This window comes from Heliangelus exortis, chromosome Z, assembly GCF_036169615.1.
Source record: "Heliangelus exortis chromosome Z, bHelExo1.hap1, whole genome shotgun sequence".
NCBI lineage: Eukaryota > Metazoa > Chordata > Aves > Apodiformes > Trochilidae > Heliangelus > Heliangelus exortis.
The window spans coordinates 2,110,929-2,135,732 of NC_092454.1; the positions used below are offsets into that span (position 1 = coordinate 2,110,929).

At 44.9% G+C, this 24,804-nt stretch overlaps 1 protein-coding gene across 4 annotated transcripts in view; it reads left to right on the plus strand.

Moving 5' to 3' along the window:
- The window catches only part of LOC139790041 (unconventional myosin-Vb-like), a 120,385-nt gene that overhangs the window by 73,103 nt on the left and 22,478 nt on the right, over positions 1–24,804 (plus strand). For all 4 annotated transcript variants that reach the window (XM_071731261.1, XM_071731260.1, XM_071731258.1 and 1 more), the window contains exons 18-27: positions 5,548–5,659; positions 7,095–7,306; positions 9,845–10,001; positions 11,814–12,053; positions 14,893–15,132; positions 20,739–20,823; positions 21,646–21,794; positions 22,657–22,776; positions 23,195–23,332; positions 23,921–23,983. In XM_071731261.1, the coding sequence (XP_071587362.1) occupies positions 5,548–5,659; positions 7,095–7,306; positions 9,845–10,001; positions 11,814–12,053; positions 14,893–15,132; positions 20,739–20,823; positions 21,646–21,794; positions 22,657–22,776; positions 23,195–23,332; positions 23,921–23,983 (1,516 nt within the window). The remainder of the gene's footprint in view (positions 1–5,547; positions 5,660–7,094; positions 7,307–9,844; positions 10,002–11,813; positions 12,054–14,892; positions 15,133–20,738; positions 20,824–21,645; positions 21,795–22,656; positions 22,777–23,194; positions 23,333–23,920; positions 23,984–24,804) is intronic.

Genomic DNA, 24,804 nt, shown 5'->3' on the forward strand with positions numbered 1-24,804 from the left:
ACCTTTAGAACAAGAGAGAACTTACAAAATGTTTTCTCTAGAGAGAAGTTTTATTACAGAAAGAGGAGAAAATATTTCTTTTCCTCCTGTAATATTTTAGATATCAGTAATTGCCAGCATGCTGACACAAGAGTAACTTCTGAGAAGGATGTGGCTTTGGATCTCTCTCTGCATAAAGCCACTTTCTGCTTTTATTTCATGTTTTCCCATCAAGGTTACTTTATGGGTTGAATCATAGAATCCCAGACTGGTTTGGGTTGGAAAGGACCTTAAAAGATGATCTAGATCCAACTCCTTTGCATGGTCAGGGACACCTCCCACCAGCCCAGGTTGCTCCAAGCCCCATCCAACCTGACCTGAGACACTGCCAGGGATGGGGCAGCCACAGCTTCTCTGGGAAACCTGGCACAGGGGCTCAGCACCCTCAAATTCAACAATTTCCTCCTCATCTCCAACCTCAATCTCCCCTTTCTCTCCAAGTTTTAACCCATTTCCCTTCTCCTCTCCCTACCCCCCCGTGTCCAAAGCCCTCCCCCAGCTTTCTTGGAGCCCCTTCAGATATTGGAAGGTTGCTCTGAGCTCACCTGGGAGCCTCCTCCAGGCTGAACAACCCCAATCCCTCAGCCTGGCTTCCCAGGGAGGTGCTCAGCCCTCTGAGCATTTGAGTGGCTCTGCTCTGGACACCTTCCAGGAGCTCTGTGTCCTTCTGCTGTTGGGGACTCCAGAACTGGACCCAGCACCCCAGGGGGGTCTCAGCAGAGCAGAGGGGCAGAATCCCCTCCCTTGACCTCTGTCTGTGCTTCTGCTGATGCAGCTCATGACCTGGTTGGCTTTCTTACAGATTTTTTTTGTTGAAGACCTTGATTTTGAGTCTAAGAACTCAATGTTGGGTCGAAGAATTGAATTGTTTTAATGCATCAGTAATTTTTTTTTACAAGTTCCTTTGAGAAAAAGAAGTTTTGATCCACTTTCCAGTGCTCTCCAACCCATGTAAGACATGATATATTCCCTCTGAAAGAGGAAGCCTGGTGCTCCCTTCTTTGGGTCTGCCTGGCTTTATTATATCATCTTCATGGTCTGCTGTGCTCTGCCTCTATCTCAAGTAAATTGAAATGTTACTCAGCAGCTGGGAAATGTATTTGTTAGGGTGTAGCTAAGTGATTATGATGAATGGACTGTCTGAAGTGTGCAGATAGTAAATCTATCATCAGCTTCCTTGGGTAAAGCATGGAAGAAATCTCCACACTAGAAAACCATTCATCTTCTTTGTTGCAACTGGGTACAGAAAGATTGGTCTGTAGAGAATTAATTGGTTCAGATCTCCATTAATAACAAAATACCCTGCAAAACCAATTTTTCACACGTGGTTTGTCCAAACTCCCCATTTTTCTTGATGCTTCTGGTGGTTTTCAGACAGTGTTCTCCCATCTTGGTGTCCCTCTGGGTAACATCAGTGCAGGTTCTGTGAGATATTTTGGTGGTAATTGTTATGTATTAAATCTCTTTTTTTAAATATTTTTTACACTGAGCTGCTTGCTCTGGCCAGACACAGGAAATCACAGCTGCTGAACTCTGTGTAAAGCTCATTGATCACTGGAATGGGTCAGCATTGCATATAAAATAATTTTTATTATGACATACCCTTAGCTATCTTGCAATCATTTCAGGGAAACAAAACCTTTAAAGTGACTTCAGCTACCAGGAGTTCTCTCTTCCCACTCCCAAGCAAGGTAATATGTAAATAAGAGGGTATTTTCTCCCCTCCTTATTCTCTTCTTTGAATATATTCCAGCTAATTTCAAGCCCTGCCAGCTTGAATGGTTTAGAGCTCATTGAAAGGCAAATCTGTTCTGCTGCAGTAAACAAGGCAAGAGGAATTTTCTCCCTGTACAACAGTTTCTAAAACAATTTCATGGCCTGTCTTGGCTCAGATATTTAACCTATGTCTCCCCACCTCCCACAGCAGCTTTTGGCTCCTAGAGAAAGATCAATACAATCCAACTCTCTACTACTTAAAATACTGATCCCTTCAGGGGATGGTACCACCTGGGTTTCTTACCTGAAGCTGGGTTTGCTCAGCACAGGGTCACTGGGATGGTCTTGAGTGATGGGAGATGATAAATTAATTTATTCTTAATGGGAAGGGTTTTTTTTTTTGTGGGGGGGGGCACTGAAAGAAACCATTTTCTGGTGAAGTCCTAAAAAATTCAAGCTCTTATTAAACTCCTTTCAACTCTTTGTTCAGTGCTGCTGAAATGGTGTTGCTGTCATCACCCTGAAACAAAAGGGCAGAGGTATTTCAGGCAGCTGCTGACTGCTTGGAGAGGCTTCCTCAGGAATCAGAATTACATCCCTGTTTTTTTCTTTAGCCCAGTCCTGCCTTGAATTATGAGGAATTTAATTTATCCAGCCCATGCAGCAAGAGGGCAGCTCTTGGGTTTATAGCCCTGTGATGTTGGGCAGGAGCAGCTCCTCTGCTTTCCACCTGGTTGTGGTTTTGTCTAAAGCATCCAAATCTTGTTTTAAAAAAAAAAACAACAAACCACAGAGGTTTAATTCCTGGCATGTGCTCTGCTTATTCTCCTCTAAATGACATAAAAATAGCTGGGATGACCAAATCTTTTGCTCCTGGTCAAGTCCTCAAGTATCCCCCTTGCTGCTCAACCACACAGGTTTTATTTTCTCCAACTTATTTTCCTGTGTCCTTCCATTACTTTCCTTGCCTCTTCCCTTTACTCACCTGTGCAAAGCAAAATTTTGATGTTTGAGGTGAGCTGTGCTTGCTCTCAGCCCCAAAGATCCTTGAGGTCCCTTCCAACCTGACATTCCATGCTTTTTTTTTTTTTTCTTTCTTGGCAAAATTGTGAGCAGTCCATCTCTTCATGCCTCCATCTCAATTGTATGGGTAGAAAAATCCTCCTGGTTACAACTCTTCACCATCTGTCTGGATCTTAGAACTTTAATTAACACCTCTAACAGCTTGACCTGAGGTGTAGCCTTCCCATAATCTTTCCTGACCTCCTAAACTGCAGGGTAAGGTTGCACATCTTTTCTCTCATCCTAGGAATGGCTTTGTGGTCTAGCAGGAGGGATCTAAATTTTCTCCTTTTTATTGTTTTTTTTCCTTTTCTCTATTGAAGATGCAGATGTTGAGCTTTAAAAAAAAAAAAAAGACATATATATGCAGAAGAAGAATAAAAATCATTTTTGCACCAAAGCACTGAGCTTCAGCATTTCTCCCTTGGAGGTTTGGAGGATCATGTTTGTTCCTCTTGAAGCACCTTGTTGTAAAGTCATTTTATCCTGCTTTCAACCTGAAGTGGTTGAACCAGTTACATGAAACCTGAGGGCTTTAATTGTTCCTTTCTCTAGGGGATGAGATCCTATAACAGCACCTCTGGACCCTCCTCAGCTTCCTTTTCTTCCTGAACTGGGACTGCAAATATTCCAGTGAAACTCCTGATGGACCAACTCAGCCCCTGGCATGGCAAAGCTTTTTGTCTTGATATTCTGGAGACAAATAACACAAGTGGTGTGATCTCAGGACTGTCAGCTCCTGTTAAATCAGGGAGGGTGGTGAGAACATCCTCAGGGTGAAGCCCTGTTGTGCTGTGGAGGTGCCACGTTCAGCTGGGAACCTCTGGGAGATGAGGGTAGAGGTGAGGTAGAGGACTGTGGATGCCACCAGCCCAGCAGAACCCCCAAAGAGCAATCAGGGAGCTTATTCCCTGTCACTTCCAATGTTCCAGGTGAGACTTCATCCTGAACCAAGAGCTACCTGTGTTAAAGATGGAAATCAGTGGAAAATCAGTTTTTCTTGCAGCATACAAATGAGAGCAACAGGCCATGAAGAAAGATCATTTAAGCTGGGATTTCTGAGCTGGTTTTAAGCATCATAAAATGGTTTGGGTTGGAAGGGACCTCAAAGCTCCTCCATTCCCACCCCCCTTCCATGGGCAGGGACACCTCCCACCAGCCCAGGTTGCTCCAAGCCCCATCCAACCTGACCTGAGACACTGCCAGGGATGGGGCAGCCACAGCTTCTCTGGGAAACCTGGCACAGGGGCTCAGCACCCTCAAATTCAACAATTTCCTCCTCATCTCCAACCTCAATCTCCCCTTTCTCTCTGGGTTTTAACCCATTTCCCTTGTCCTCTCCCTACCCCCCCGTGTCCAAAGCCCTCCCCCAGCTTTCTTGGAGCCCCTTCAGATATTGGAAGGTTGCTCTGAGCTCACCTGGGAGCCTCCTCTTCTCCAGGCTGAACAACCCCAATCCCTCAGCCTGGCTTCCCAGGGAGGTGCTCAGCCCTCTGAGCATTTGAGTGCCTCTCCTCTGGACACCTTTCAGGACCTCTTCTTACAGTATATTCTCATCTTGGTTCCCAGAAAGTCCATGCAGGTGAGGATCAGGGGAGGTTTCATTTGGTGAGGGCAGGAATCAAGATCTCTGATTCCTTTCACATCTCTTATGCATTTTCTTTGACATCTCTTATGCATTTTCTTCTTTTTTTTTTTTTTTTTTTTTTTTTTTTTTTTTTTTTGTTTTTGTTTTTGTTTTTGTTTGTTTTTTTTGTTTTGTTTTTTGGTTTTTTTTTTTTTTTTTTTTTTTTTTTTTTCGTTTTCTTTAATAATGATGTCTCTACTTGACAGCCCTGGAAGGAACCAGTGTTTTAATTAAACACAGAGGGTTTGAGGGGTCCATAACTCACCCTGTTAATTTGGAGAAGGCTGAAATTTGGCAGATGCTGAACTCATTTCAGGATCCAGGCTGCAGGATCAATGTGGAGCAGCAGCAGCAGCAGGAGCTGATGTTTCCTAGCAGCAAGATAAAGTGCTCTAATTCCTGTAATTACTGCTGCCTGCTTGGAAACTTCACTGCTGGGGCCAGTGAAGCATCTTCCAAATGTTTTTTTCAGTGTCCAAAGGTTTTGTGTTTGTTTTAAGGCTCTTGGCCCCAGACCAGAATGCTTAGTAAAGGAATTGATTCAATTTTATAGTCAACAGAGTATGGAAAAGCCTAAGAAGGAAGAGTTTCTAGTCTCTACCAGTTTTACAAGATTGATTTTTAAGAGGTTTCTGGTTAAATCAGGAGGTCCATCATTATCTCTTCTAAATTAGTTTATCCTTAACAAAGAGAACAGTGTTGTTGCATTTGATGGGTAAAATGTCACAGCTTGGGAGGAGGAGGGACAACAAGGTGATCCATGTCCTTTCTGTCCCAGGCTGGAAATGCACTGATAAGTGTGTTTGGCAGCAGGGGAGGGCTCAGATTAGGGATCAGGTTTGGAGTGGCATTAGGGTGGCTTCAGTTCAGGCTGAGTAGTGGTGAGAGATCCCTGGGTATATGAGGAGATTTTAGGATCTGTATTTTAGGATCATAGACTCAATGAAAGTTGGAAAAGACCTTTAAGATCATCAAGTCAACCCAACACCACCAGCAAACAACATCATGTCAGCTGCCTTTGACTCATCTATGCCTCCAAATACTTTATTTTAAGGAAATAATGCTTGGCATGCAGACTAATCCTGTGTCTGCTTTGCTTTTAGGTGGTCCTACCATGACTTCTTCAACAGGTATCGTGTTCTTATGAAAAAGAGAGACCTCTCAAAGACTGACAAGAAGCAGATCTGTCAGACCCTCTTGGAAGACCTGATTAAGGTGAGCTGGGACCAAATCTTTGGTAATGATATTTACAGCACTGAAGCTTGTGGCTTGATATTATCTTAATCCTGGGGTCAGTTCTGGGCCCCTGAGGACAAGAAGGACATTGAGGGGTTGGAGTGTGTCCAGAGAAGGGCAAGGGAGCTGGGGAAGGGTCTGGAGCAGAAGTCTGCCCAGGAGCAGCTGAGGGAGCTGGGGGTGTTGATCCTGGAGCAAAGGAGGCTGAGGGGAGAGCTTCTGGCTCTCTGCAACCCCCTGAGAGGAGGTTGGAGCCAGGGGGGGTCGGGCTCTGCTCCCAAGGAAGAAGGGATGGGAGAAGAGGAATTGAGCTGGAGGTTTAGATTGGAGCTTGGGAAGAATTTCTCCCTGGCAAGGGTTGTCAGGGCCTGGCCCAGGCTGCCCAGGGCAGGGCTGGAGTCCCCATCATTCCTGGAGGGATTTCCAAGCCCTGGAGATGTGGTGCTGAGGGCCATGGGGCAGGGGTGGCCTTGGCAGGGCTGGGTTAAGGGTTGGAGTTGATGATCTTCAAGGTCTTTTCCAACCAAACCAGTTCTGTGATTCTAAATTACTCTCCTTGCTCCTCCTTCACCTGCTGCTCATGCAATTCCAACTCCAACCTAGGCAGCCTGGAGTTTTTTTTTTTCCAAAAAAAGAGCAAGGACAAGTGTGCCATGGGACCTCCTGGTTGAAGTCCAGCTCAACATAACCATTTCAATGCTGGTGAAGTTCAGGCTTTGCCATCACTGGCTTTACATGACCATCTGGCCATGCTTAGAAAAAATTGATCCCCAAAGCCCCTCCTGGTTTTGGTTAACCATAGCTGGAGCAGTTTTGAAGTCCAGCTTTGGCCAGCATCATGAGTCAATCATTAAATGCTGCTTTTCTCAAGTGAGAAGACTGAAATAAATGCATAATTTTTTCCATCATGATCTTGAGGAGTGGGAGACTTCTCAGAGGGGTTTTAATTTTTGGTCTTTGGTTTCCTCCTGGGGCTTGGGGGACCTGACTCAGTTGGGTTCCTCACTGCAGTTCTTATTTATCATGGGTTTCCTTGAGCTGCAGAGCCACATGCAGGACATGTATGACTTTGCAGGTGAAATAAATCTTTTCTTGAAGTCCTCTGGTGCTGCATTGCTCTATTTAACTTAAAACAAAAAGCAACTAACCAAAAAAAACCTAAAAACATTTGAACAGCTGTGTAGATTGATGGAATCTAAGACTGAATCCGAGTGGGCATATAGAAGCTCAGGTGGTTTGGAATCTGATAATATGTTCTCCATCTAATTAATAAGAGATGTGAGCTGATAAATTTGATTCAAAATGGGTGCTTTGAACCTGTATCTACTCTGTAATGTAGAAGAAGAAGAAAGAAAAAAGGAAATCCTAAATGTTTGCTGTAATTAAATTTAGTTTCCTTTATGCTTTTGAAAAGGATCCAGACAAGTTCCAGTTTGGACGTACCAAGATCTTTTTCCGTGCAGGCCAGGTGGCATATCTGGAGAAACTCCGTGCAGATAAATTCAGAGCTGCCACAATCATGATCCAGAAAACTGTGAGGGGCTGGCTCCAGAGGGTCAAGTACCAAAGGCTGAGAGAAGCTGCACTCATCATCCAACGCCACACACGGGGGCACCTGGCGAGGAGGTGGGTCCTGGGAAACCCTCTGAGGGAGGGAAAATGGAAAAAAAACCCTGCTGTGAATTTATGTTTTTCCCATCTTCAGTCTCTTCCATTTCCTCCTATGGAAGCTGTGTTGTGTTTCAGCTCTGTGAAACCATGTGGAGGTGCCACGATGCTGGAAGTTTCTGTGCTCAAGACAGGATTTATTCCTGGCCCCTCTCCCCAGCTTTATCTGGGGGCAAGAGATCAAAATCCTTGGTCTCAGCTCCATGTTGTGGATCTATGGGTTTGATTTCTGGGTGCGTGGGCCCATGGTTAGAGCTGCCAGGCTGTAATCAGATGGGTCAAATCCTCCAAGATATTTGTTTCAGAAAACTGATATTTTCCTGGGAGTACCTCTAGCAAAAAGGGAACTTGGATCAGGCAGGCAGCACTTTGCTCATTGATAGGCACTCCTCTTCTGCAGAGGCCAAGCTTATTCCTCCTTGGTGTCCAAGGGGAATTCTCAGAATTGATTTGTTGTATCCTTTGAGAAAAATCACTTCAAATCCCTACCAATGGGGCAGGAGAATGGAGCTCCATGTCCAGCTCCCTCTGTCCTCATGTTGGTGGCCTGCAGGGATTCTGTAGATAAAGCTGGGAAGCAGGCTGCTGGTGAGAGATGCAGGGTGGGTTTGAGGGAGCAGGAAAGGGATGGAATAGCATCCCAACACACAGCTCACCTTGCATCTTGTGCCCTTTAGTCATGTCAAACCTTACCCTTCCCCTGCATCTTGACAAAGTGGCCTCAGGCACTTCACAGGTAGGACCAAGGAAATTTGGGTCCTTTCAGCTTTGGTTCTGGAGGGCAAATTTTATGAGGAGCATCTGATGGACCTGAGGGTGTTGAAGCCTCTGCTTCTCTAGGGTGGTGGCTGCAGGGCCCTCTCCTCAGCCTTACAGCTGGCTTGAAGACAAGGTAAATGAGTCCTAAAGAAATTAGAGGAACATGAAGAAAAAAGAGAAGTCAGTGATTAACTTTTGCTTCTCTGGTGGACTCTCCATGCACACCTACAAACTTGGACTCTGTATTTGACTTTGCATCAGCCAACCACCCCTCAAAGGATGAGGAGGAGGAATCCTTGGTGATGTCAAAGCAATGGGGTGTGAGCTGAAAGGGAGGCTGGAAATCCTCTGCTGCAAAGTGCTTCTTGAGTGTGATTTTTCAGTTCCTTCACAAAAGTTTCACAGGGTGGGATGTCACCTGAATAACTCTCTCCTCCTTTTGGAAATGGACCTTCTTGTGTCCTCACCAGTTAGCTCCAATTCAGTGGGTCCTAATCACAGGATGTTAAGGTTGGAAAAGTCCAACTTGGTTGGTCAGCCCAACACCACCAGCTAACTAAACCTCAAGGGCTCTGTCCACACACTTTTTGAACACCTCCAGAGACAGGGACTCCACCACTTCCCTGAGAATCCTGTTCCAATGCCTGACCACTCCTTCCTTAAAGGAATTGTTCCTAGTATCCAATCTGAACCACCCCTGGTGCAACTTGGAGCCATTTCTTCTCATCCTAATGAGAAACTGTTGGCCTTGATGAAGAGAAGAATAAATGAATCCGATTTGGCTCGTCTGGTTTTGAGAAGCTTTTCTCAGAAGCTCAGAAGCTTTTCTCAGCTCTCAGAAGAAGTGGATCAACAATCTGTGTAATTCTTCCTGCTGAGAGCAAGAAACAAATCAGAAGCTCAGCAAAATGAGCTCATTATGAAACTTAATGCAAGCTTTATAGACATTTATTAACCTAGATAGCAGCAAACTGAACACAAATTGAGTCGGAGAACTCGAGCGACCCAGCAGGGAGTTGACCACATCCCTCATTATTTCCTTTCCATGAATGGCTTGGGGCTCTGGAGCATTACTAAACCAGTGCACACTGGTTTAAATGTCAAATCAATTTCTGGCCAGTTTCAGGGAGGTGGTGGCTACCCTGTCCAGCTCTTTCTTTTTATAGTCAGGGCAGTAATGGAGACAGCCTTGGGTGTCATTTGGCTCAAGGATGTAAGGCAGAGGGGTCAACAGAAGGGAAAAGCTGGAAAATATTTGGAATGCTGTTTGGGAATGATGAGGTGTGTTGATTTCTGGTGCCAGGGACTCCCATTATTCAAAGGGGGACCTGACATCATGTTAGATATTAGGAAAAAAATTTGTCACCATGAGGGTAGTAAGACACTGGAATGGGTTGCCTAGGGAGGTTGTTGATGCCCCATCCCTGGCAGTGTTCCAGGCCAGGTTGGATGGAGCTTGGAGCAACCTGGGCTGGTGGGAGGTGTCCCTGCCCATGGAAAGGGGTTGGGAATGGATGATCTTCAAGGTTCCTTCCAACCCAAACCATTCTATGATTCTCTGGTCAGGTGCCATTATCTTAACCATACTGGTGGGGTGGTCATTCTTGGTGCTTTTGGACACCCGTTTTTTCTCTCTAGCCAGCTTCAAACAGATTCCAAGAGAAAGAATCCCAGAGGGTTGGAAGAGACCTTTAAAGATCATCCAGTCCATCTAAACCTTTTCCCTGTCCTTTGCAGACTTGCTGAGCACCTGAAGAGGACAAGAGCTGCCATCATCTTCCAGAAGCAGTACCGGATGCTGCGGATCCGCCGAGCTTTCCAGAGGGTCCGCAGTGCCACCATCACCATTCAGGCTTTTGCTCGGGGCATGTTTGTCAGGAGGATTTATCACAAGGTACAGCTCCACCAACTCTCTGTTAGAAAAGAGTCAGAAAAGCTGTCACCTACTTAGGAGTAGTGAGACCCTGTCCCAGGTTGCCCAGATGGCCCTGCTAGGTGACCTTTAAGAGTCCCTTCCAACCCAAACGTCTCCATGATTCCATGATTATTGTATTTTCCTCCACTGGGATGTGTTTGTTGTGGCTGGTGTAACGTTTTCCAAAGCTGACTGCCTCCAGTGTTGCTGGAGAGCAAATGTGGGCAGTCAGAGTTGCCATTTAAAGCTGTGCAAGCTAAAAAGGATTTTGGCAGCAGCCCCTCTGCAGAGCAGCGAAACAAAATCAGGCACTGGGATGCCAGGAGGTATTGTGGAAATCTGGAAATGTCATTTGATCCAATTCACACTCTGCAAAAACCTCCCTGGCAAACCAAATTTGGGCTGCAAATGCAGGTAGGAAGACCAGTAGGGTCTGTCATGAAAAGCATAAGGTCATTTAGGTATGGAAATCCCTCTTTAATTGGTTCTCTTCATCAGCTTTGTGTGTTAAATGAAAGCAAGGAAGTAAAGGTCTGATGGCAATAAGTGGTAGAGTGAGAAATTATCTGTCAGGAAACTGAAAACAGCTTTGAGGAATCTTCTGGCTGTTCCTCAGATCCAGACTCACTTTGGTGTTACCTCCATTTATAGCCAGAAGCATGATAAGGCAGGAGGTGAGAGCTTGCTCCTGCAGATGATGGAGGTCACTTGGACAACTGATCACCCACCAGAGATTTCAGATGTCCTCAGAACCAGAGCAGCTGTTTGGGTTGGAAGGAACCTTGGATCATTCAGTTCCAACCTCCTGCCATGGGCAGGGACATCTCCCACTAGAGCTCCCTCCAAGCCCCATCCAGCCTGGCCTTCAACACTTCTGAATTCATATTTGCAAATGCCAAGAAAACCTTTGAGTGAAAACAAAAGGTTGTAAAGAGAAGTTGATGTGGTTCTTTTTCTGATACAATTTATCCCAAACTGATAACAAAAAAACAATCCCTACAAACCTTCTAAGATCTGCTCATGCCTTCCTGCAGCAGTTGATTTTAGTGTCCAGAGAACCACTCTGCAGGAGTTGGGCTTGAAAGATCCCTTCCAGTCTCCAACAATCACCCCTCATACCTACCAGAACAAGTAGAAACAAATCCTTTACCTAAGAAGGTAAATGTCATTTATTCTGAAATGACAAATTATATAAAGTCACCTCCTCTAACTCTTTATCAGTAGCCACAGTTCTGATTTAAAGGATAGAACACAAATAATAATATGAAGTCATCTCCTCCAACTCTTATCAGTAGCCGTAATTCTGATTTAAAGGATAGAACACAAATTAAAGGAGCAACAACTAACAGAAAAATTGGCTCAACTTATTGCAACTTGTCCTTCTTCAAAATCTTCCAAAACAAAGCAAAAAAAAGCCTGGAAATGGAACTGCAACTGGTTTGGGTAAGGACTCTGTGAAGAAGCTTCCAGGATCCATAACTGCAAGTGGGTTTGTTCATAAAGATTTAGTAAAGAAATTACCAGGCTCTGGGATTGCTGTTGGATTGGTTAACAGGGACTCAGGGAAGAATCCATGAGGGATTGGTGGTGCAGCCATATTGGTTAGCAAGGCCTCATGGAAGAATCCCTTAGGGATTGTCCCATTAACTGGATGGGTTAACGAGGACTCTGGAACCAGGGATCAGCGCTCCACCCAGGAGGCGAAGCGTCGAGTGCCACCACGCAGCCAAACCTGAGCTGCTGCTGCTTTGACAGGTGACTTCTCACCCTCCCTTGCTCTCCTTTCTCCAGATCCTCCTGGAGCACAAAGCCACCATCCTCCAGAAGTACACCCGGGGCTGGCTGGCCCGCACCCGCTTCCGACGCCTCCGCGGTGCCGCCCTTGTCCTGCAGTGCTCCTACCGGCGCATGAAGGCCAAGCAGCAGCTGAAGGCTCTGAAGATTGAGGCCCGTTCAGCCCAGCACCTGAAGAAGCTCAACATTGGCATGGAGAACAAGGTGGTCCAGCTTCAAAGGAAGATTGATGAGCAGGTGTGTCCTGAGTTGTTTAAAACTGCATCCATAATTTCTCTGCAACGGCGTTTGTGGGTTGTTTTGTGCTGCTTGTTGGGTGGGGCTGGGATGGTGTGGTGGAAGTGATAAAGGCTTGGTGGGATTCCTCTGGCTGCTTGGGTCACAGAGAGGCCTTTATCACTTGTCATTAGTGAGCTGTGAAATGGTTGGTTGATCCCATGCATAGAATAAAGGGGTTTCCCACCAACCTATGTGACAGTGCAAGGAAAATGCATCTCCACCACCCAGGGCAGTGGTGGAGTCCCCACTCCTGGAGGCTTTTAAAAAACCATGTAGATGTGACACCTCTTAGTGGGTGATGGTTGGACTTGATGATCTTTAGAGGTCTTTTCCAACCTTAATGAGTATATACCCTCTACATTGCTTCCAGTGCTGTACAGGATCTTCAGGGAGGAGTAGAACTACTGAGCAGACCCAGTTGTGTCCACTGATTCCAACAGGGAAATTACATCCACCTCTCTCCTTAAACTGTCCTTTTCAGGCAGGAAACATTCTCTGTGAGTCAGGCTACCTACTATTTGTAGTCTCAGCTACTTCCTATTGGTACTTACTACTGATTGCAGCTAATCCTTCCACTGGGGCTGTGTCAGGAACCCTTACACATCCCAAGTTTTCTTCAACTGGTTTCCATCCCGTTGGTTTCCTTCAATTTCTCCCATCCCTGAATGACAGGAGAGGTCCAACCATGAAGATGAGAACTGGGGATTTTTGTCCTACCAGGTGTCCCCAGGATGCTTTCTATGTCCTAATGCCCACCCTGCCAGTGAACTTTCTTTTCATCATGCTGCATTTTTTTCTGTCAGCAGTGATTTTATAGATTCCCTGAATCACCTCGATTTCAGTCCTTGCTAATCTATCAAAACAACCTTTCAAAATGCCAATTAATTTTTTTTAAGGAAAAAAAAAAAAAGAAATATTGCAGGGAGCCTGGAGAGCTGCAGCTGTATCCCTGTCTGACGAGATGTAGAAGAAAACATTTCTATTTCTGATGCTTTAGCTCACGCATGGATAGAGCTTCAGCACTCTCTGAGCCCCTGAGGGGGAGAAGATCTTTCTTGGAAAACATGAAATCCCATTATTTTAGGTCAGCCTCAGCTCACCTGCTCTGCCACCCACAACTGGGCCTCTTTAATTCACTTTCTAGGTCAGGTGAGGGAGTTCTTGAACACCCGTGGAAGATTTAAATCAGTCTGGCAGTGGAATATCCACACCAGGCCACTTTTCTTTCTCTCCACATTGTGCCTTTTTTTTTTTTTTTTTTTCTGGTGTTCTTTTTCGTTGAGTTGATATTCAGTGTGTGTTGCAGTTGCCTGAGACACTTCTGATCACTTACCTGATTTATTCAGTGTTAATTTAGCCAATATTTGGCCTGACACAGAGTTCCCAGAGCTCTCTCTGCAGACAGCAGTGTCTCTGTGAGCATTTTTTTGTGAATAAATTAGTTTGGGGGTAGAAGTGATGTTGGCTCTGCCATTAGGAGCAAAATAAACTCAGGATTTGGGGCACGGAGCCTGGCTTGAAACCAGGACTGTCACAGTTCTGCTGGGTTGGATAATAATTTAAAAGAAAATAACTTCAAGTTTAACAAAGTCTGAGCAATAGAATCATTGAACTGTTCGGTTTGGATCTTTAGAGAGTATCTTGTCCAACCCCTTTCCATGGTCAGGGACACCTCCCACCAGCCCAGGTTGCTCCAAGCCCCATCCAACCTGACCTGAGACACTGCCAGGGATGGGGCAGCCACAGCTTCTCTGGGAAACCTGGCACAGGGGCTCAGCACCCTCACAACAAACAATTTCTTCCTCTTTCATCTTGAAACCCTTCCCCCTCATCCCATCCCTCCATGTTCTCATCCCCAGTCCCTCCCCAGCTTTCCTGGAGCCCCTTCAGGCACTGGAAGGTGCTCTAAGGTCTCCCTGCAGCCTTCTCTTCTCCAGCCTGAACAACCCCAACTCTCTCAGCCTGGCTCCAGAGCTGCTCCAGCCCTCCCAGCATCTCCAGGGCCTCCTCTGGACTCACTCCAGCAGCTCCATCTCCTTCTGGGGCTGGGGACCCCAGAACTGGACCCAGCACCCCAGGGGGGTCTCCCCAGAGTGGGGCAGAGGGGGACAATCCCCTCCCTGACCCTGCTGGGGATGCAGCCCAGGACAGGGCTGGTTTCTGGGCTGCCAGCTCACGTGTTTCAGGCTCCAAACGTCAGAGCTGCTGCATTTTCAGGTCTCCAAAGTGGGAAGCAAATCCTTGCTGAGTGTTTTAAAAGAGAAAATCTGAGCAAACAAAACCTCTTGAGGTGGCACATGTTTTAGAGCTGGGGTTTAGGAAGCTTTTGTGCTCAGGGCTGCAATTATGCTCTAGCACATTGTCACCCCTGGCTCTTGTGAGGGAAGGAGTCAGGAATAAAAGGTAAACTGCAAACCCAGTATTACAGACCCCCTTTCCAAAAAAGAAATACAAAATTAATAGCATTAAATCATATCATTTAGAAGCTGTAATCAGTTTAGGATTTGTGGCTTGGTTGCCAGTACTGTCACAGGATGTTTGCTTGCAAGTGTTTGCTTTCAAGGTCAGTTTAATAAATGCTTGCACAGTAGTGAGCAAAACATTGTGGAGCTCTTGTCAGAGTTTGGAAATTGTGTTTAGCTTTCTGAGCTTTATTTGCATGTGCAAGGAGAAGCTGCTTCTCCCAGCTGCTTGTTACCCACCACACTCAAGGATTTTATGGGAGTTATTTTTGTATTTCGTGCATTTATCTCACTCCTGGTCTTGCTTTCTTCTTTTTGGGGGCTGTTGGCTGCAGAACAAAGAATACAAACTCCTGAATGAGCAGCTCTCTACCCTTGCCTCTGCCCACTCCTCTGAGGTGGAAAAGCTGAAGAAAGAACTTGTACAATATCAGCAGAGCCAGCAGGGTGATGGCAACCAGCTTGTCAGCTTGCAAGAAGAGCTGGAGCACCTCAGGCTGGAGCTGGAGAAAGCTCATGGGGAGAGGAAGGTCGTGGAAGACAGCTACATCAAGGAGAAAGATCTGCTGAGGAAAGTAGGTGCCTCTTCTCATCTTGCAGAGGTGCTCGTGCTGGTCCAAGCTTGCTCTTCACAGGTCTAAGAGGAAAGATTTAATTTCTGTTCTTTAATTAAGATTTGGGTGTGTGGGGACTCCGTGGCCAGGATAATTTAATCTAAACGATATCTGAAAGGCATTTTTGAGTGTGCTTCTCAAAAGGGCTTTAGCCTTGGACACATGTTGTCTCTTGGCTGGACCAAGAGCTGCCAGCAAAGCTCTTTGCACACATTCTGCACCAATATGGCCTTGGTTCTCTTTTCTCCAGCTCCAAATTAGAAGATCCTTTTTGGCCCAGGGCTGGGTTCATTAGCTGGCTCCAGCCCAGGCTTTTAGAGCCTGAAAAGATGCTTTCTTTTTAAAGGTGACACAGCTGGGGAGGAACTGCTCCTCTTTGTTCTTCATTGCAAATCCCCTGAGGAGAAAAGGTTGGTTTAATGACCAAGGAAATGCTTTCAAAAAGGAAGAAAACAAAGCAGATGCTTTCCCTGGTTGTAGAAATGCCTACAGCAGAGCAGATACCCTGTGCTTTCTGGTGACAATAAGTGGTTTAACTATAAAATGTTTCTGCTGAGCAGAGCAAGCTCCCATCACTGCCATCAATTCCTCCCTTTTGTTCCTTGTCCTGTGGGAAGAAGGAGAAGACTTGTTTCCTCCTGTGAACCATTTGTCTAGTGAAAACACCTTCTGAGATACATTATAAGGGAGCTTTTGGACTAATTCTAATCCCTGAAAGTGTGGGCTGGGTTGTAAAACTGAATTCAGGTGTGAGGAGCACTTTGCACCTTCAGCAGTGAGGTTGCACTCTGATCATGGTGGGATTTGCTCCCTCTGGGGACAGTATCCAAAATCATCAGAAGCTTCTGAGTGAGATGGAGAGCACAGCCTTAATTTTATCAACTTGAGCTGCAAATCCATCATAGTTGTGATTTTGTTACTGAAAAAAGAAGATCTTTTAATCTCTTCCTTAGAGCTTTTCTCTGCCAACCCCTTAATTTTAGACTAACCCTTCTTAGTCCATTTTGTGATGAACTTTAAAACATCAGAGCTGGGGGAGTACCAACCAATTCCTAGGGGTTTTTTTGTGGGTTTTTTTTGGTAGCACTTAATCTTCTCAGTTGATGAGCTAGGCTGATTCAAAGCCTGGCTAGGACTTATTAGAAAAATCCTAAAGGCCATCATCCCCTCCTTATGAGATTAGGGAAAGGCTGGAGGAAGATGGCATGAGCAGGGTAACAGATAAGAGCTGAAGACATCAGAGGTGCTCATTGCTCAACATCTTCATAAAAATCCTTCAAAGCAGGTGCTGGTGGATTTGAAGCACTTTCAGAGATGTTTCCTATAGAAAATAAGTATATAAATAAGGTATAAAATGTACCAGCATAGGTACCAGAGATGGAGTTTGTGTGATGGCCATTGTGTGACCTGCTCTTCTCTCCTCTACCAGTATTTTATGGATTGTTTTCATTCTCCTTGGGTTTCCATGAAGACAAATGTTGAATCCCAGCTTTTTTCTCTTTCATATGGAAGCAAGAATACAATAAAAAAGCTCAGTCACTTAAGGTCACAGATTACAGATCTCTAATTCAGGCTGAGTATAAATGTTTTTAAACCTGAGAATCGTTGTATTGGATTCTACAAAGTCTTTCAGTTCTAAAATATTCCCCCTGCATAGCTGAGAAGAACACAAATTTTTGTCTAGTTTCTCTTCCAACCATCACAACTTTGTTTCCTGGGCAGACAAGTTCATGATCAGCACCCATTAAAGAGCATTATTGTGAAATAATGCCATCATCCCACAGCCTTTCCCTGATGGGATAAATGAGGTGAGTTTCCTCACTGCCTTTCAGCTGATATGGCCTAAAGACAACACTTAGAATCACAGAATCATTTTGGTTGGAGGGGACCTCCAAAGGTCACCCAGTCCAACCCCAGGGACACCCTCACCTACATCAGGGTGCTCAGAGCCTCCTCAAGCTCCCAGATGAGCCATGGTTTGTTGTACCAAACCCAACTTCAGCACCTCAGACAGCCTCAAGTTGTGCCAGGGGAGGTTTAGATTGGAGCTTGGGAAGAATTTCTCCCTGGCAAGGGTTGTCAGGGCCTGGCCCAGGCTGCCCAGGGCAGGGCTGGAGTCCCCATCATTCCTGGAGGGATTTCCAAGCCCTGGAGATGTGGTGCTGAGGGCCATGGGGCAGGGGTGGCCTTGGCAGTGCTGGGTTAAGGGTTGGAGTTGATGCTCTTCCAGGTATTTTCCCACCTTAGTGATTTTATGAGTTGAAAACAGCAATGAAGCCCCTTGAGATGTGAAAATAATGATTTGAGGAGCTGATCACTTGTAGGTGATGATTCCTCCAAGTCCCACTGCTCAATATTTTGTCAGGTACTTAAATTCATACAAACATGAATTTAAGGGAGAAATTCACTCAGGAAAAGCAAAGTGAGGCTGTGGGTGCAGCAGGGTTCTCCTACACTTCACCTCCTGATGTACAGAAGGTGACTGGCAGAGCACCAGGGGATGGAGCTTTTCACAGAGCTCCTTGGCCTCAGCCAGGTGAAAACCTCATCCCTGAGCACAGGCTCTGCCCTGCAGCCAGCACTCATTCCTTGTTTTCTTTCCTTGTTTTCTTTCCTTGTTTTCTTTCCTTGTTTTCTTTCCTTGTTTTCTTTCCTTGTTTTCTTTCCTTGCTTTCTCTCCTTGCTTTCTCTCCTTGCTTTCTCTCCTTGCTTTCTCTCCTTGCTTTCTCTCCTTGCTTTCTCTCCTTGCTTTCTCTCCTTGCTTTCTCTCCTTGTTTTCTTTCCTTGCTTTCTCTCCTTGCTTTCTCTCCTTGCTTTCTCTCCTTGCTTTCTCTCCTTGCTTTCTCTCCTTGCTTTCTCTCCTTGCTTTCTCTCCTTGCTTTCTCTCCTTGCTTTCTCTCCTTGCTTTCTTTCCTTGCTTTTTTTCCTTGCTTTCTCTCCTTGCTTTCTCTCCTTGCTTTTTTTCCTTGCTTTCTCTCCTTGCTTTCTCTCCTTGCTTTCTCTCCTTGCTTTCTCTCCTTGCTTTCTCTCCTTGCTTTCTCTCCTTGCTTTCTCTCCTTGCTTTCTCTCCTTGCTTTCTCTCCTTGCTTTCTCTCCTTGCTTTCTCTCCTTGCTTTCTCTCCTTGCTTTCTCTCCTTGCTTTCTCTCCTTGCTTTCTCTCCTTGCTTTCTCTCCTTGCTTTCTCTCCTTGCTTTCTCTCCTTGCTTTCTCTCCTTGCTTTTTCTCCTTGCTTTCTTTCCTTGCTTTCTCTCCTTGCTTTCTCTCCTTGCTTTTTTTCCTTGCTTTCTCTCCTTGCTTTCTCTCCTTGCTTTCTCTCCTTGCTTTTTTTCCTTGCTTTCTCTCCTTGCTTTCTCTCCTTGCTTTTTTTCCTTGCTTTCTCTCCCTGCTTTCTCTCCCTGCTTTCTCTCCTTGCTTTCTCTCCTTGCTTTCTCTCCTTGCTTTCTCTCCTTGCTTTCTCTCCTTGCTTTCTCTCCTTGCTTTCTCTCCTTGCTTTCTCTCCTTGCTTTCTCTCCTTGCTTTCTCTCCTTGCTTTCTCTCCTTGCTTTCTCTCCTTGCTTTCTCTCCTTGCTTTCTCTCCTTGCTTTCTCTCCTTGCTTTCTCTCCTTGCTTTCTCTCCTTGCTTTCTCTCCTTGCTTTCTCTCCTTGCTTTCTCTCCTTGCTTTCTCTCCTTGCTTTCTCTCCTTGCTTTCTCTCCTTGCTTTCTCTCCTTGCTTTTTTTCCTTGCTTTCTCTCCTTGCTTTCTCTCCTTGCTTTTTTTCCTTGCTTTCTCTCCTTGCTTTCTCTCCTTGCTTTCTCTCCTTGCTTTCTCTCCTTGCTTTCTCTCCTTGCTTTCTCTCCTTGCTTTCTCTCCTTGCTTTCTCTCCTTGCTTTCTCTCCTTGCTTTCTCTCCTTGCTTTCTCTCCTTGCTTTCTCTCCTTGCTTTCTCTCCTTGCTTTCTCTCCTTGCTTTTTCTCCTTGCTTTTTTTCCTTGCTTTCTCTCCTTGCTTTCTCTCCTTGCTTTCTCTCCTTGCTTTCTCTCCTTGCTTTCTCTCCTTGCTTTCTCTCCTTGCTTTCTCTCCTTGCTTTTTTTCCTTGCTTTCTCTCCTTGCTTTCTCTCCTTGCTTTTTTTCCTTGCTTTCTCTCCTTGCTTTCTCTCCTTGCTTTCTCTCCTTGCTTTCTCTCCTTGCTTTCTCTCCTTGCTTTCTCTCCTTGCTTTCTCTCCTTGCTTTCTCTCCTTGCTTTCTCTCCTTGCTTTCTCTCCTTGCTTTCTCTCCTTGTTTTCTCTCCTTGCTTTCTCTCCCTGCTTTCTCTCCCTGCTTTCTCTCCTTGCTTTCTCTCCTTGCTTTCTCTCCTTGCTTTCTCTCCTTGCTTTCTCTCCTTGCTTTCTCTCCCTGCTTTCTCTCCTTGCTTTCTCTCCTTGCTTTCTCTCCTTGCTTTCTCTCCCTGCTTTCTCTCCCTGCTTTCTCTCCTTGCTTTCTCTCCTTGCTTTCTCTCCCTGCTTTCTCTCCTTGCTTTCTCTCCTTGCTTTCTCTCCTTGCTTTCTCTCCTTGCTTTCTCTCCTTGCTTTCTCTCCTTGCTTTCTCTCCTTGCTTTCTCTCCTTGCTTTCTCTCCTTGCTTTCTCTCCTTGCTTTCTCTCCTTGCTTTCTCTCCTTGTTTTCTCTCCTTGCTTTCTCTCCCTGCTTTCTCTCCCTGCTTTCTCTCCTTGCTTTCTCTCCTTGCTTTCTCTCCTTGCTTTCTCTCCCTGCTTTCTCTCCCTGCTTTCTCTCCCTGCTTTCTCTCCTTGCTTTCTCTCCTTGCTTTCTCTCCTTGCTTTCTCTCCTTGCTTTCTCTCCTTGCTTTCTCTCCTTGCTTTCTCTCCTTGCTTTCTCTCCTTGCTTTCTCTCCTTGCTTTCTCTCCTTGCTTTCTCTCCTTGCTTTCTCTCCTTGCTTTCTCTCCTTGCTTTCTCTCCTTGCTTTTTTTCCTTGCTTTCTCTCCTTGCTTTCTCTCCTTGCTTTCTCTCCTTGCTTTCTCTCCTTGCTTTCTCTCCTTGCTTTTTCTCCTTGCTTTCTCTCCCTGCTTTCTCTCCTTGCTTTCTCTCCTTGCTTTCTCTCCTCGCTTTCTCTCCTCGCTTTCTCTCCTCGCTTTTTCTCCTTGCTTTCTTTCCTTGCTTTCTCTCCTTGCTTTCTCTCCTTGCTTTTTTTCCTTGCTTTCTCTCCTTGCTTTCTCTCCTTGCTTTTTTTCCTTGCTTTCTCTCCTTGCTTTCTCTCCTTGCTTTCTCTCCTTGCTTTCTCTCCTTGCTTTCTCTCCTTGCTTTCTCTCCTTGCTTTCTCTCCTTGCTTTCTCTCCTTGCTTTCTCTCCTTGCTTTCTCTCCTTGCTTTCTCTCCTTGCTTTTTTTCCTTGCTTTCTCTCCTTGCTTTCTCTCCTTGCTTTCTCTCCTTGCTTTCTCTCCTTGCTTTCTCTCCTTGCTTTCTCTCCTTGCTTTCTCTCCTTGCTTTCTCTCCTTGCTTTCTCTCCTTGCTTTCTCTCCTTGCTTTCTCTCCTTGCTTTCTCTCCTTGCTTTCTCTCCTTGCTTTCTCTCCTTGCTTTCTCTCCTTGCTTTCTCTCAGCGCATCGCTGACTTGGAAGAGGAAAATACTCTCCTGAAGCAGGAAAAAGAGGAGCTGAACAGCAGGATCCTGTGTCAGTCTGAAGGTAAGAAGGAAAAAAAAAACCAAAACTGCTTGGAGTGTTGTGCTGTCTCCATTCAAAATTATTCTTTTGTGCTGCTGGTGGGTGTCAAGGTTGAAAGTACCTCGTGCTCTCATCCTGATGCAAAAGAAAGGAATGAAGATAACGTGGTGAAAAGAAACTTGCTGCCAATGTTTTCTTCTCTTATAGGATGCTTTGGGAGCATCAAAGTCAGGGAAAGCAAGTGGAGGGGCTTGGTTTGGTGTCCACCCATTTAAAGGGACACAGAGACTGAATTTACCTGGTTTCTCAGTAAGAGGAGAGACCTGGCTGACTTCCAAAAGAGAATTTTTAACAAGGCAAATCAACTTAATTGGATATAAAATGCTTTCAGCCTCCACAATCCTACCATGGTAAATGGTTGAATGTGAGGTGAGGAAGAGATGCTGCTCTCAGTTTGCTCCTGTGCCAAATCTGGTGGTGGGAAGCAGGCAGAGAGGTCTTTAAATGTAGCAAGTATCACTTCTTAAGTGTGAATTATTTCCATGCCATGCTGGGCTTTTCTTAAGTGGGTTTAAGAGATGGCCTCTAGGTGCTGTGGCTTTTTCTTTAACTCACATGGCAGAGGACTCTGCTCATCCAGCAGGAAACACTGAGATGTTCCAAGTGACTTCTGAATCTTGAAAAATGCCTATCTGTATTTTAAAGGTTCTTGGCAGGGAGCATTTTATTAATTAGTCTCTATTGTAGCACAGAATTACAAGAAGTTGATTTCAGTGGTGAAGATGAATTTCTTTCTTTTCCTTGGTTTTTATTTTTATTTTTTTTTTTAATTTTATTTTAAAGATGAATTTGCCCAAGACACAGTTGAGGAAAATATCCAGATGAAAAAGGAACTGGAAGAAGAAAGATCTCGTTACCAGAACCTGGTAAAAGAGTATTCAAGGCTGGAGCAGAGATATGACAACTTGAGGGATGAAATGACAATTATAAAGGTAACAAAACTGAAATTATCATTATTCTCTTGTGTCCTGGACCTGATGTTGGTGGCTGGATAGTGGGACTCACTCATCCCCAAAGCACTGACAAAATCATGCAGTTTTTCCTTGGAATTTCTAAGACTGAACTGATTTTAAGACTGAAACCATGTGTGGGCCTTGAAAGAGGAGCCTGATCATTCACCCTTCTCTGAGGGGGAGTGGAGATAGCTGTGAATCTCAGCAAAAGCAGCTCATGCTTCTTGCTTTGCTTCCTGTTTGTGTGGAGGTGTTGGATTAAAAAGCAAAAGACCAAAAAAAAAAAAATCCCAACAGCACGTGGAATTTTAAAAGCTTTAGGTTTTAAAAGTTTTTAGGTTCAGCTTTGCTCAGGTGTTAGAAAAACTTGAAAAATGAGCTAATAATTCAAGTGATGCTGCATTAGGTTGGTAAGAATTTAAAGGAAGCCCCAGAGGGTGCTGTGAACAGCATAATCTTGAGTTCAGGTTTGCCTGGGTGCACTTGACAGGCATCTGGTGTCAGGAAAAGCTTTGGATTCATGCAGAATTTTTCAACTGGGCTTCTGTGTCACCTTGAATTTTAAACTGTCCCCTTGAGTTGATGTGAGTGTTATGGTGGGGTGTAAGAACTAGAAGGTGGAACTCACTAGAAGGTAACAGGCAAGCCTTTTATTTTTTATATTTAATATATAAATATCCCTACTTATATAGGGATATTTTTTATATTGTATTTTATAAAATATCCCCTTTATAAAGGGATATTGAGATATGAACATGTATTTGGTTGAAGAAACACAGTTCTGTGGGGAATCCTTCCTTAACCATGTGCCACATGATTTATCTGCTGCTCTTCTTGGCAGCAAACACCAGGCCACAGGAGGAACCCATCCAACCAGAGCAGCTTGGAGTCTGATTCCAATTATCCATCCATCTCCACCTCTGAGATAGGAGACACTGAGGATGTGATACAACAAGTGGAGGTAAAAGAAACTTCCCTTTACTGGCTGCAGAATTATGTTGCTTATTATTTTAAAGAATGCTCTGAGAGCATCTTGTGAAGGCAAAGTAGTCAGTGTTGGCCATGCCAACATATTCCAGATGAAGCCAATTAAAACCCAACTAATAAATACATGTCTGGAAAGGACATTTTAATCTGTTTAGCTGTGGCCACAGTCAACCAACTTCTCTGTTGGGCTCTGAAACACTCAGTGATTTATTAAAATGAGTCAATTGTTCATTGACATGAAAAATAAGGGCTTAAAATGAGGGGTTGGTCTTAAAAAATACCTGTCTTGGGATGCTTGTGTGGATGGGATTGGTGCTGGCACTGCCAGATCTGACACTGTGCTTCTAAAACTTGTCTGAGGTCTTCTCTTTTTTCCCCCTTTTCTCCTCCAGGAGGTGGGGATGGAGAAAGCAGCCATGGACATGACCCTCTTCCTCAAGCTCCAGAAGAGAGTCAGGGAGCTTGAGCAGGAAAGGAAGAAGCTGCAAACCCAGCTGGAGAAAAAGGAGCAAGAGAGCAAGAAATCCCAGGTAAGAGAGAGCTTTTCCTTGATATTTCATGTTGGTAACTGGCTTTCCTGGATGGCCTGAGGACAGGATGAGGTTTGAGAGTAACAAAATCAAGTTAAGAGGCAGCTGGGATATGGGAAGAAACTTTTTTGGCAGCTAAGGACAATTGGCTAGGGGAACAGATTTAAATTTTTATACATAAAAAGTGGTTGTAAGAGATTTAGATTTATAATCTGTGTGGCTTTTTTTAATCCCCAGTTATGATAGTACAGAAATACAGCTTTAAAAGGTATAATAAATCAGAAATAGCAAGATAAGTGTTAGCAGAAGGCATTCTTCCTTTTCTGCTTTGCAGGGGAGGGTTATTCCTTAGATACATTTTTTTCTTCATGGTGAAAAGAAAAAATAGAATCTTTCTACAGTTTGCTTGGAAGTCATTAAAAAAAAAAACCAAATACTTTTAAAAAATGAGGATTACTGACAACCCAGTAACTTCTAGCAATTTGCAGGAAACACATGAAACAGAAAACTTCCCAGACTTCTCCTCTTTGATTGAAAACCTGCTAATAATTAATGATAAATATTAATTTCTCTCTTTAATCCACACAGGTAATTGAAACAAAGACTGAAGTGACTTCAGACCATGAAGATTTTGCATACAACAGCCTGAAGGTGAGTGAAGAGCTCCTATTTAGTGCTGTCACCTGTTGCATGGCTCCCTAATAAATTGTCTCAACCTGGCAATAACCCCAAAGAAAACAAGAAAAGGAGGGAGGGAAAAAAGGGGTTTTCAAACTGGTTTTCAGAACCAATTACAACAAAACCAGTGACTTGTATGCTTCCCCTGCTGAGCTGTGGTTGAGGGTGTGGAGGAATTGCTGAATCTAAAGTAGTTTTTTCTTCTCCTTTTTTTTTTTTCAAATGGGTTCAAGCCCCTGACTGCTCCCTCCCTGACATATTTGCTCATGTCCAGATGCCAGTTCAGCTGTTCCCTTCACACCTCTGCTGGGCTGGGGGCTGCTATTTATATTTTCTAAAGATTTATAATTATAATATTTGTTTCCTATGGAAACGAGGTTTACACAGCTGTGCTCAGCTGCACATTAGAGAAATTACAACACTCCCCCCCTCAGCTATTTTCAGATCTACTAGCTCTCCCCTGCCAAAGCTGATAAGGAAGCAGATACCACGTAGATAATAGGGACTGTGCCAGAAAACTATGGGAAGGGTCACAGGGCAGCAGGGAAAGGGAAGGACCTGGATTTCTGGATGGTAGGGGAGAAGCTGGATGTGAGCTGGCAGCCCAGAAACCATCCCTGTCCTGGGCTGCATCCCCAGCAGGGTCAGGGAGGGGATTGTCCCCCTCTGCTCCACTCTGGGGAGACCCCCCTGGGGTGCTGGGTCCAGTTCTGGGGTCCCCAAGCCCAGAAGGAGATGGAGCTGTTGGAGTGAGTCCAGAGGAGGCCCTGGAGATGCTGGGAGGGCTGGAGCAG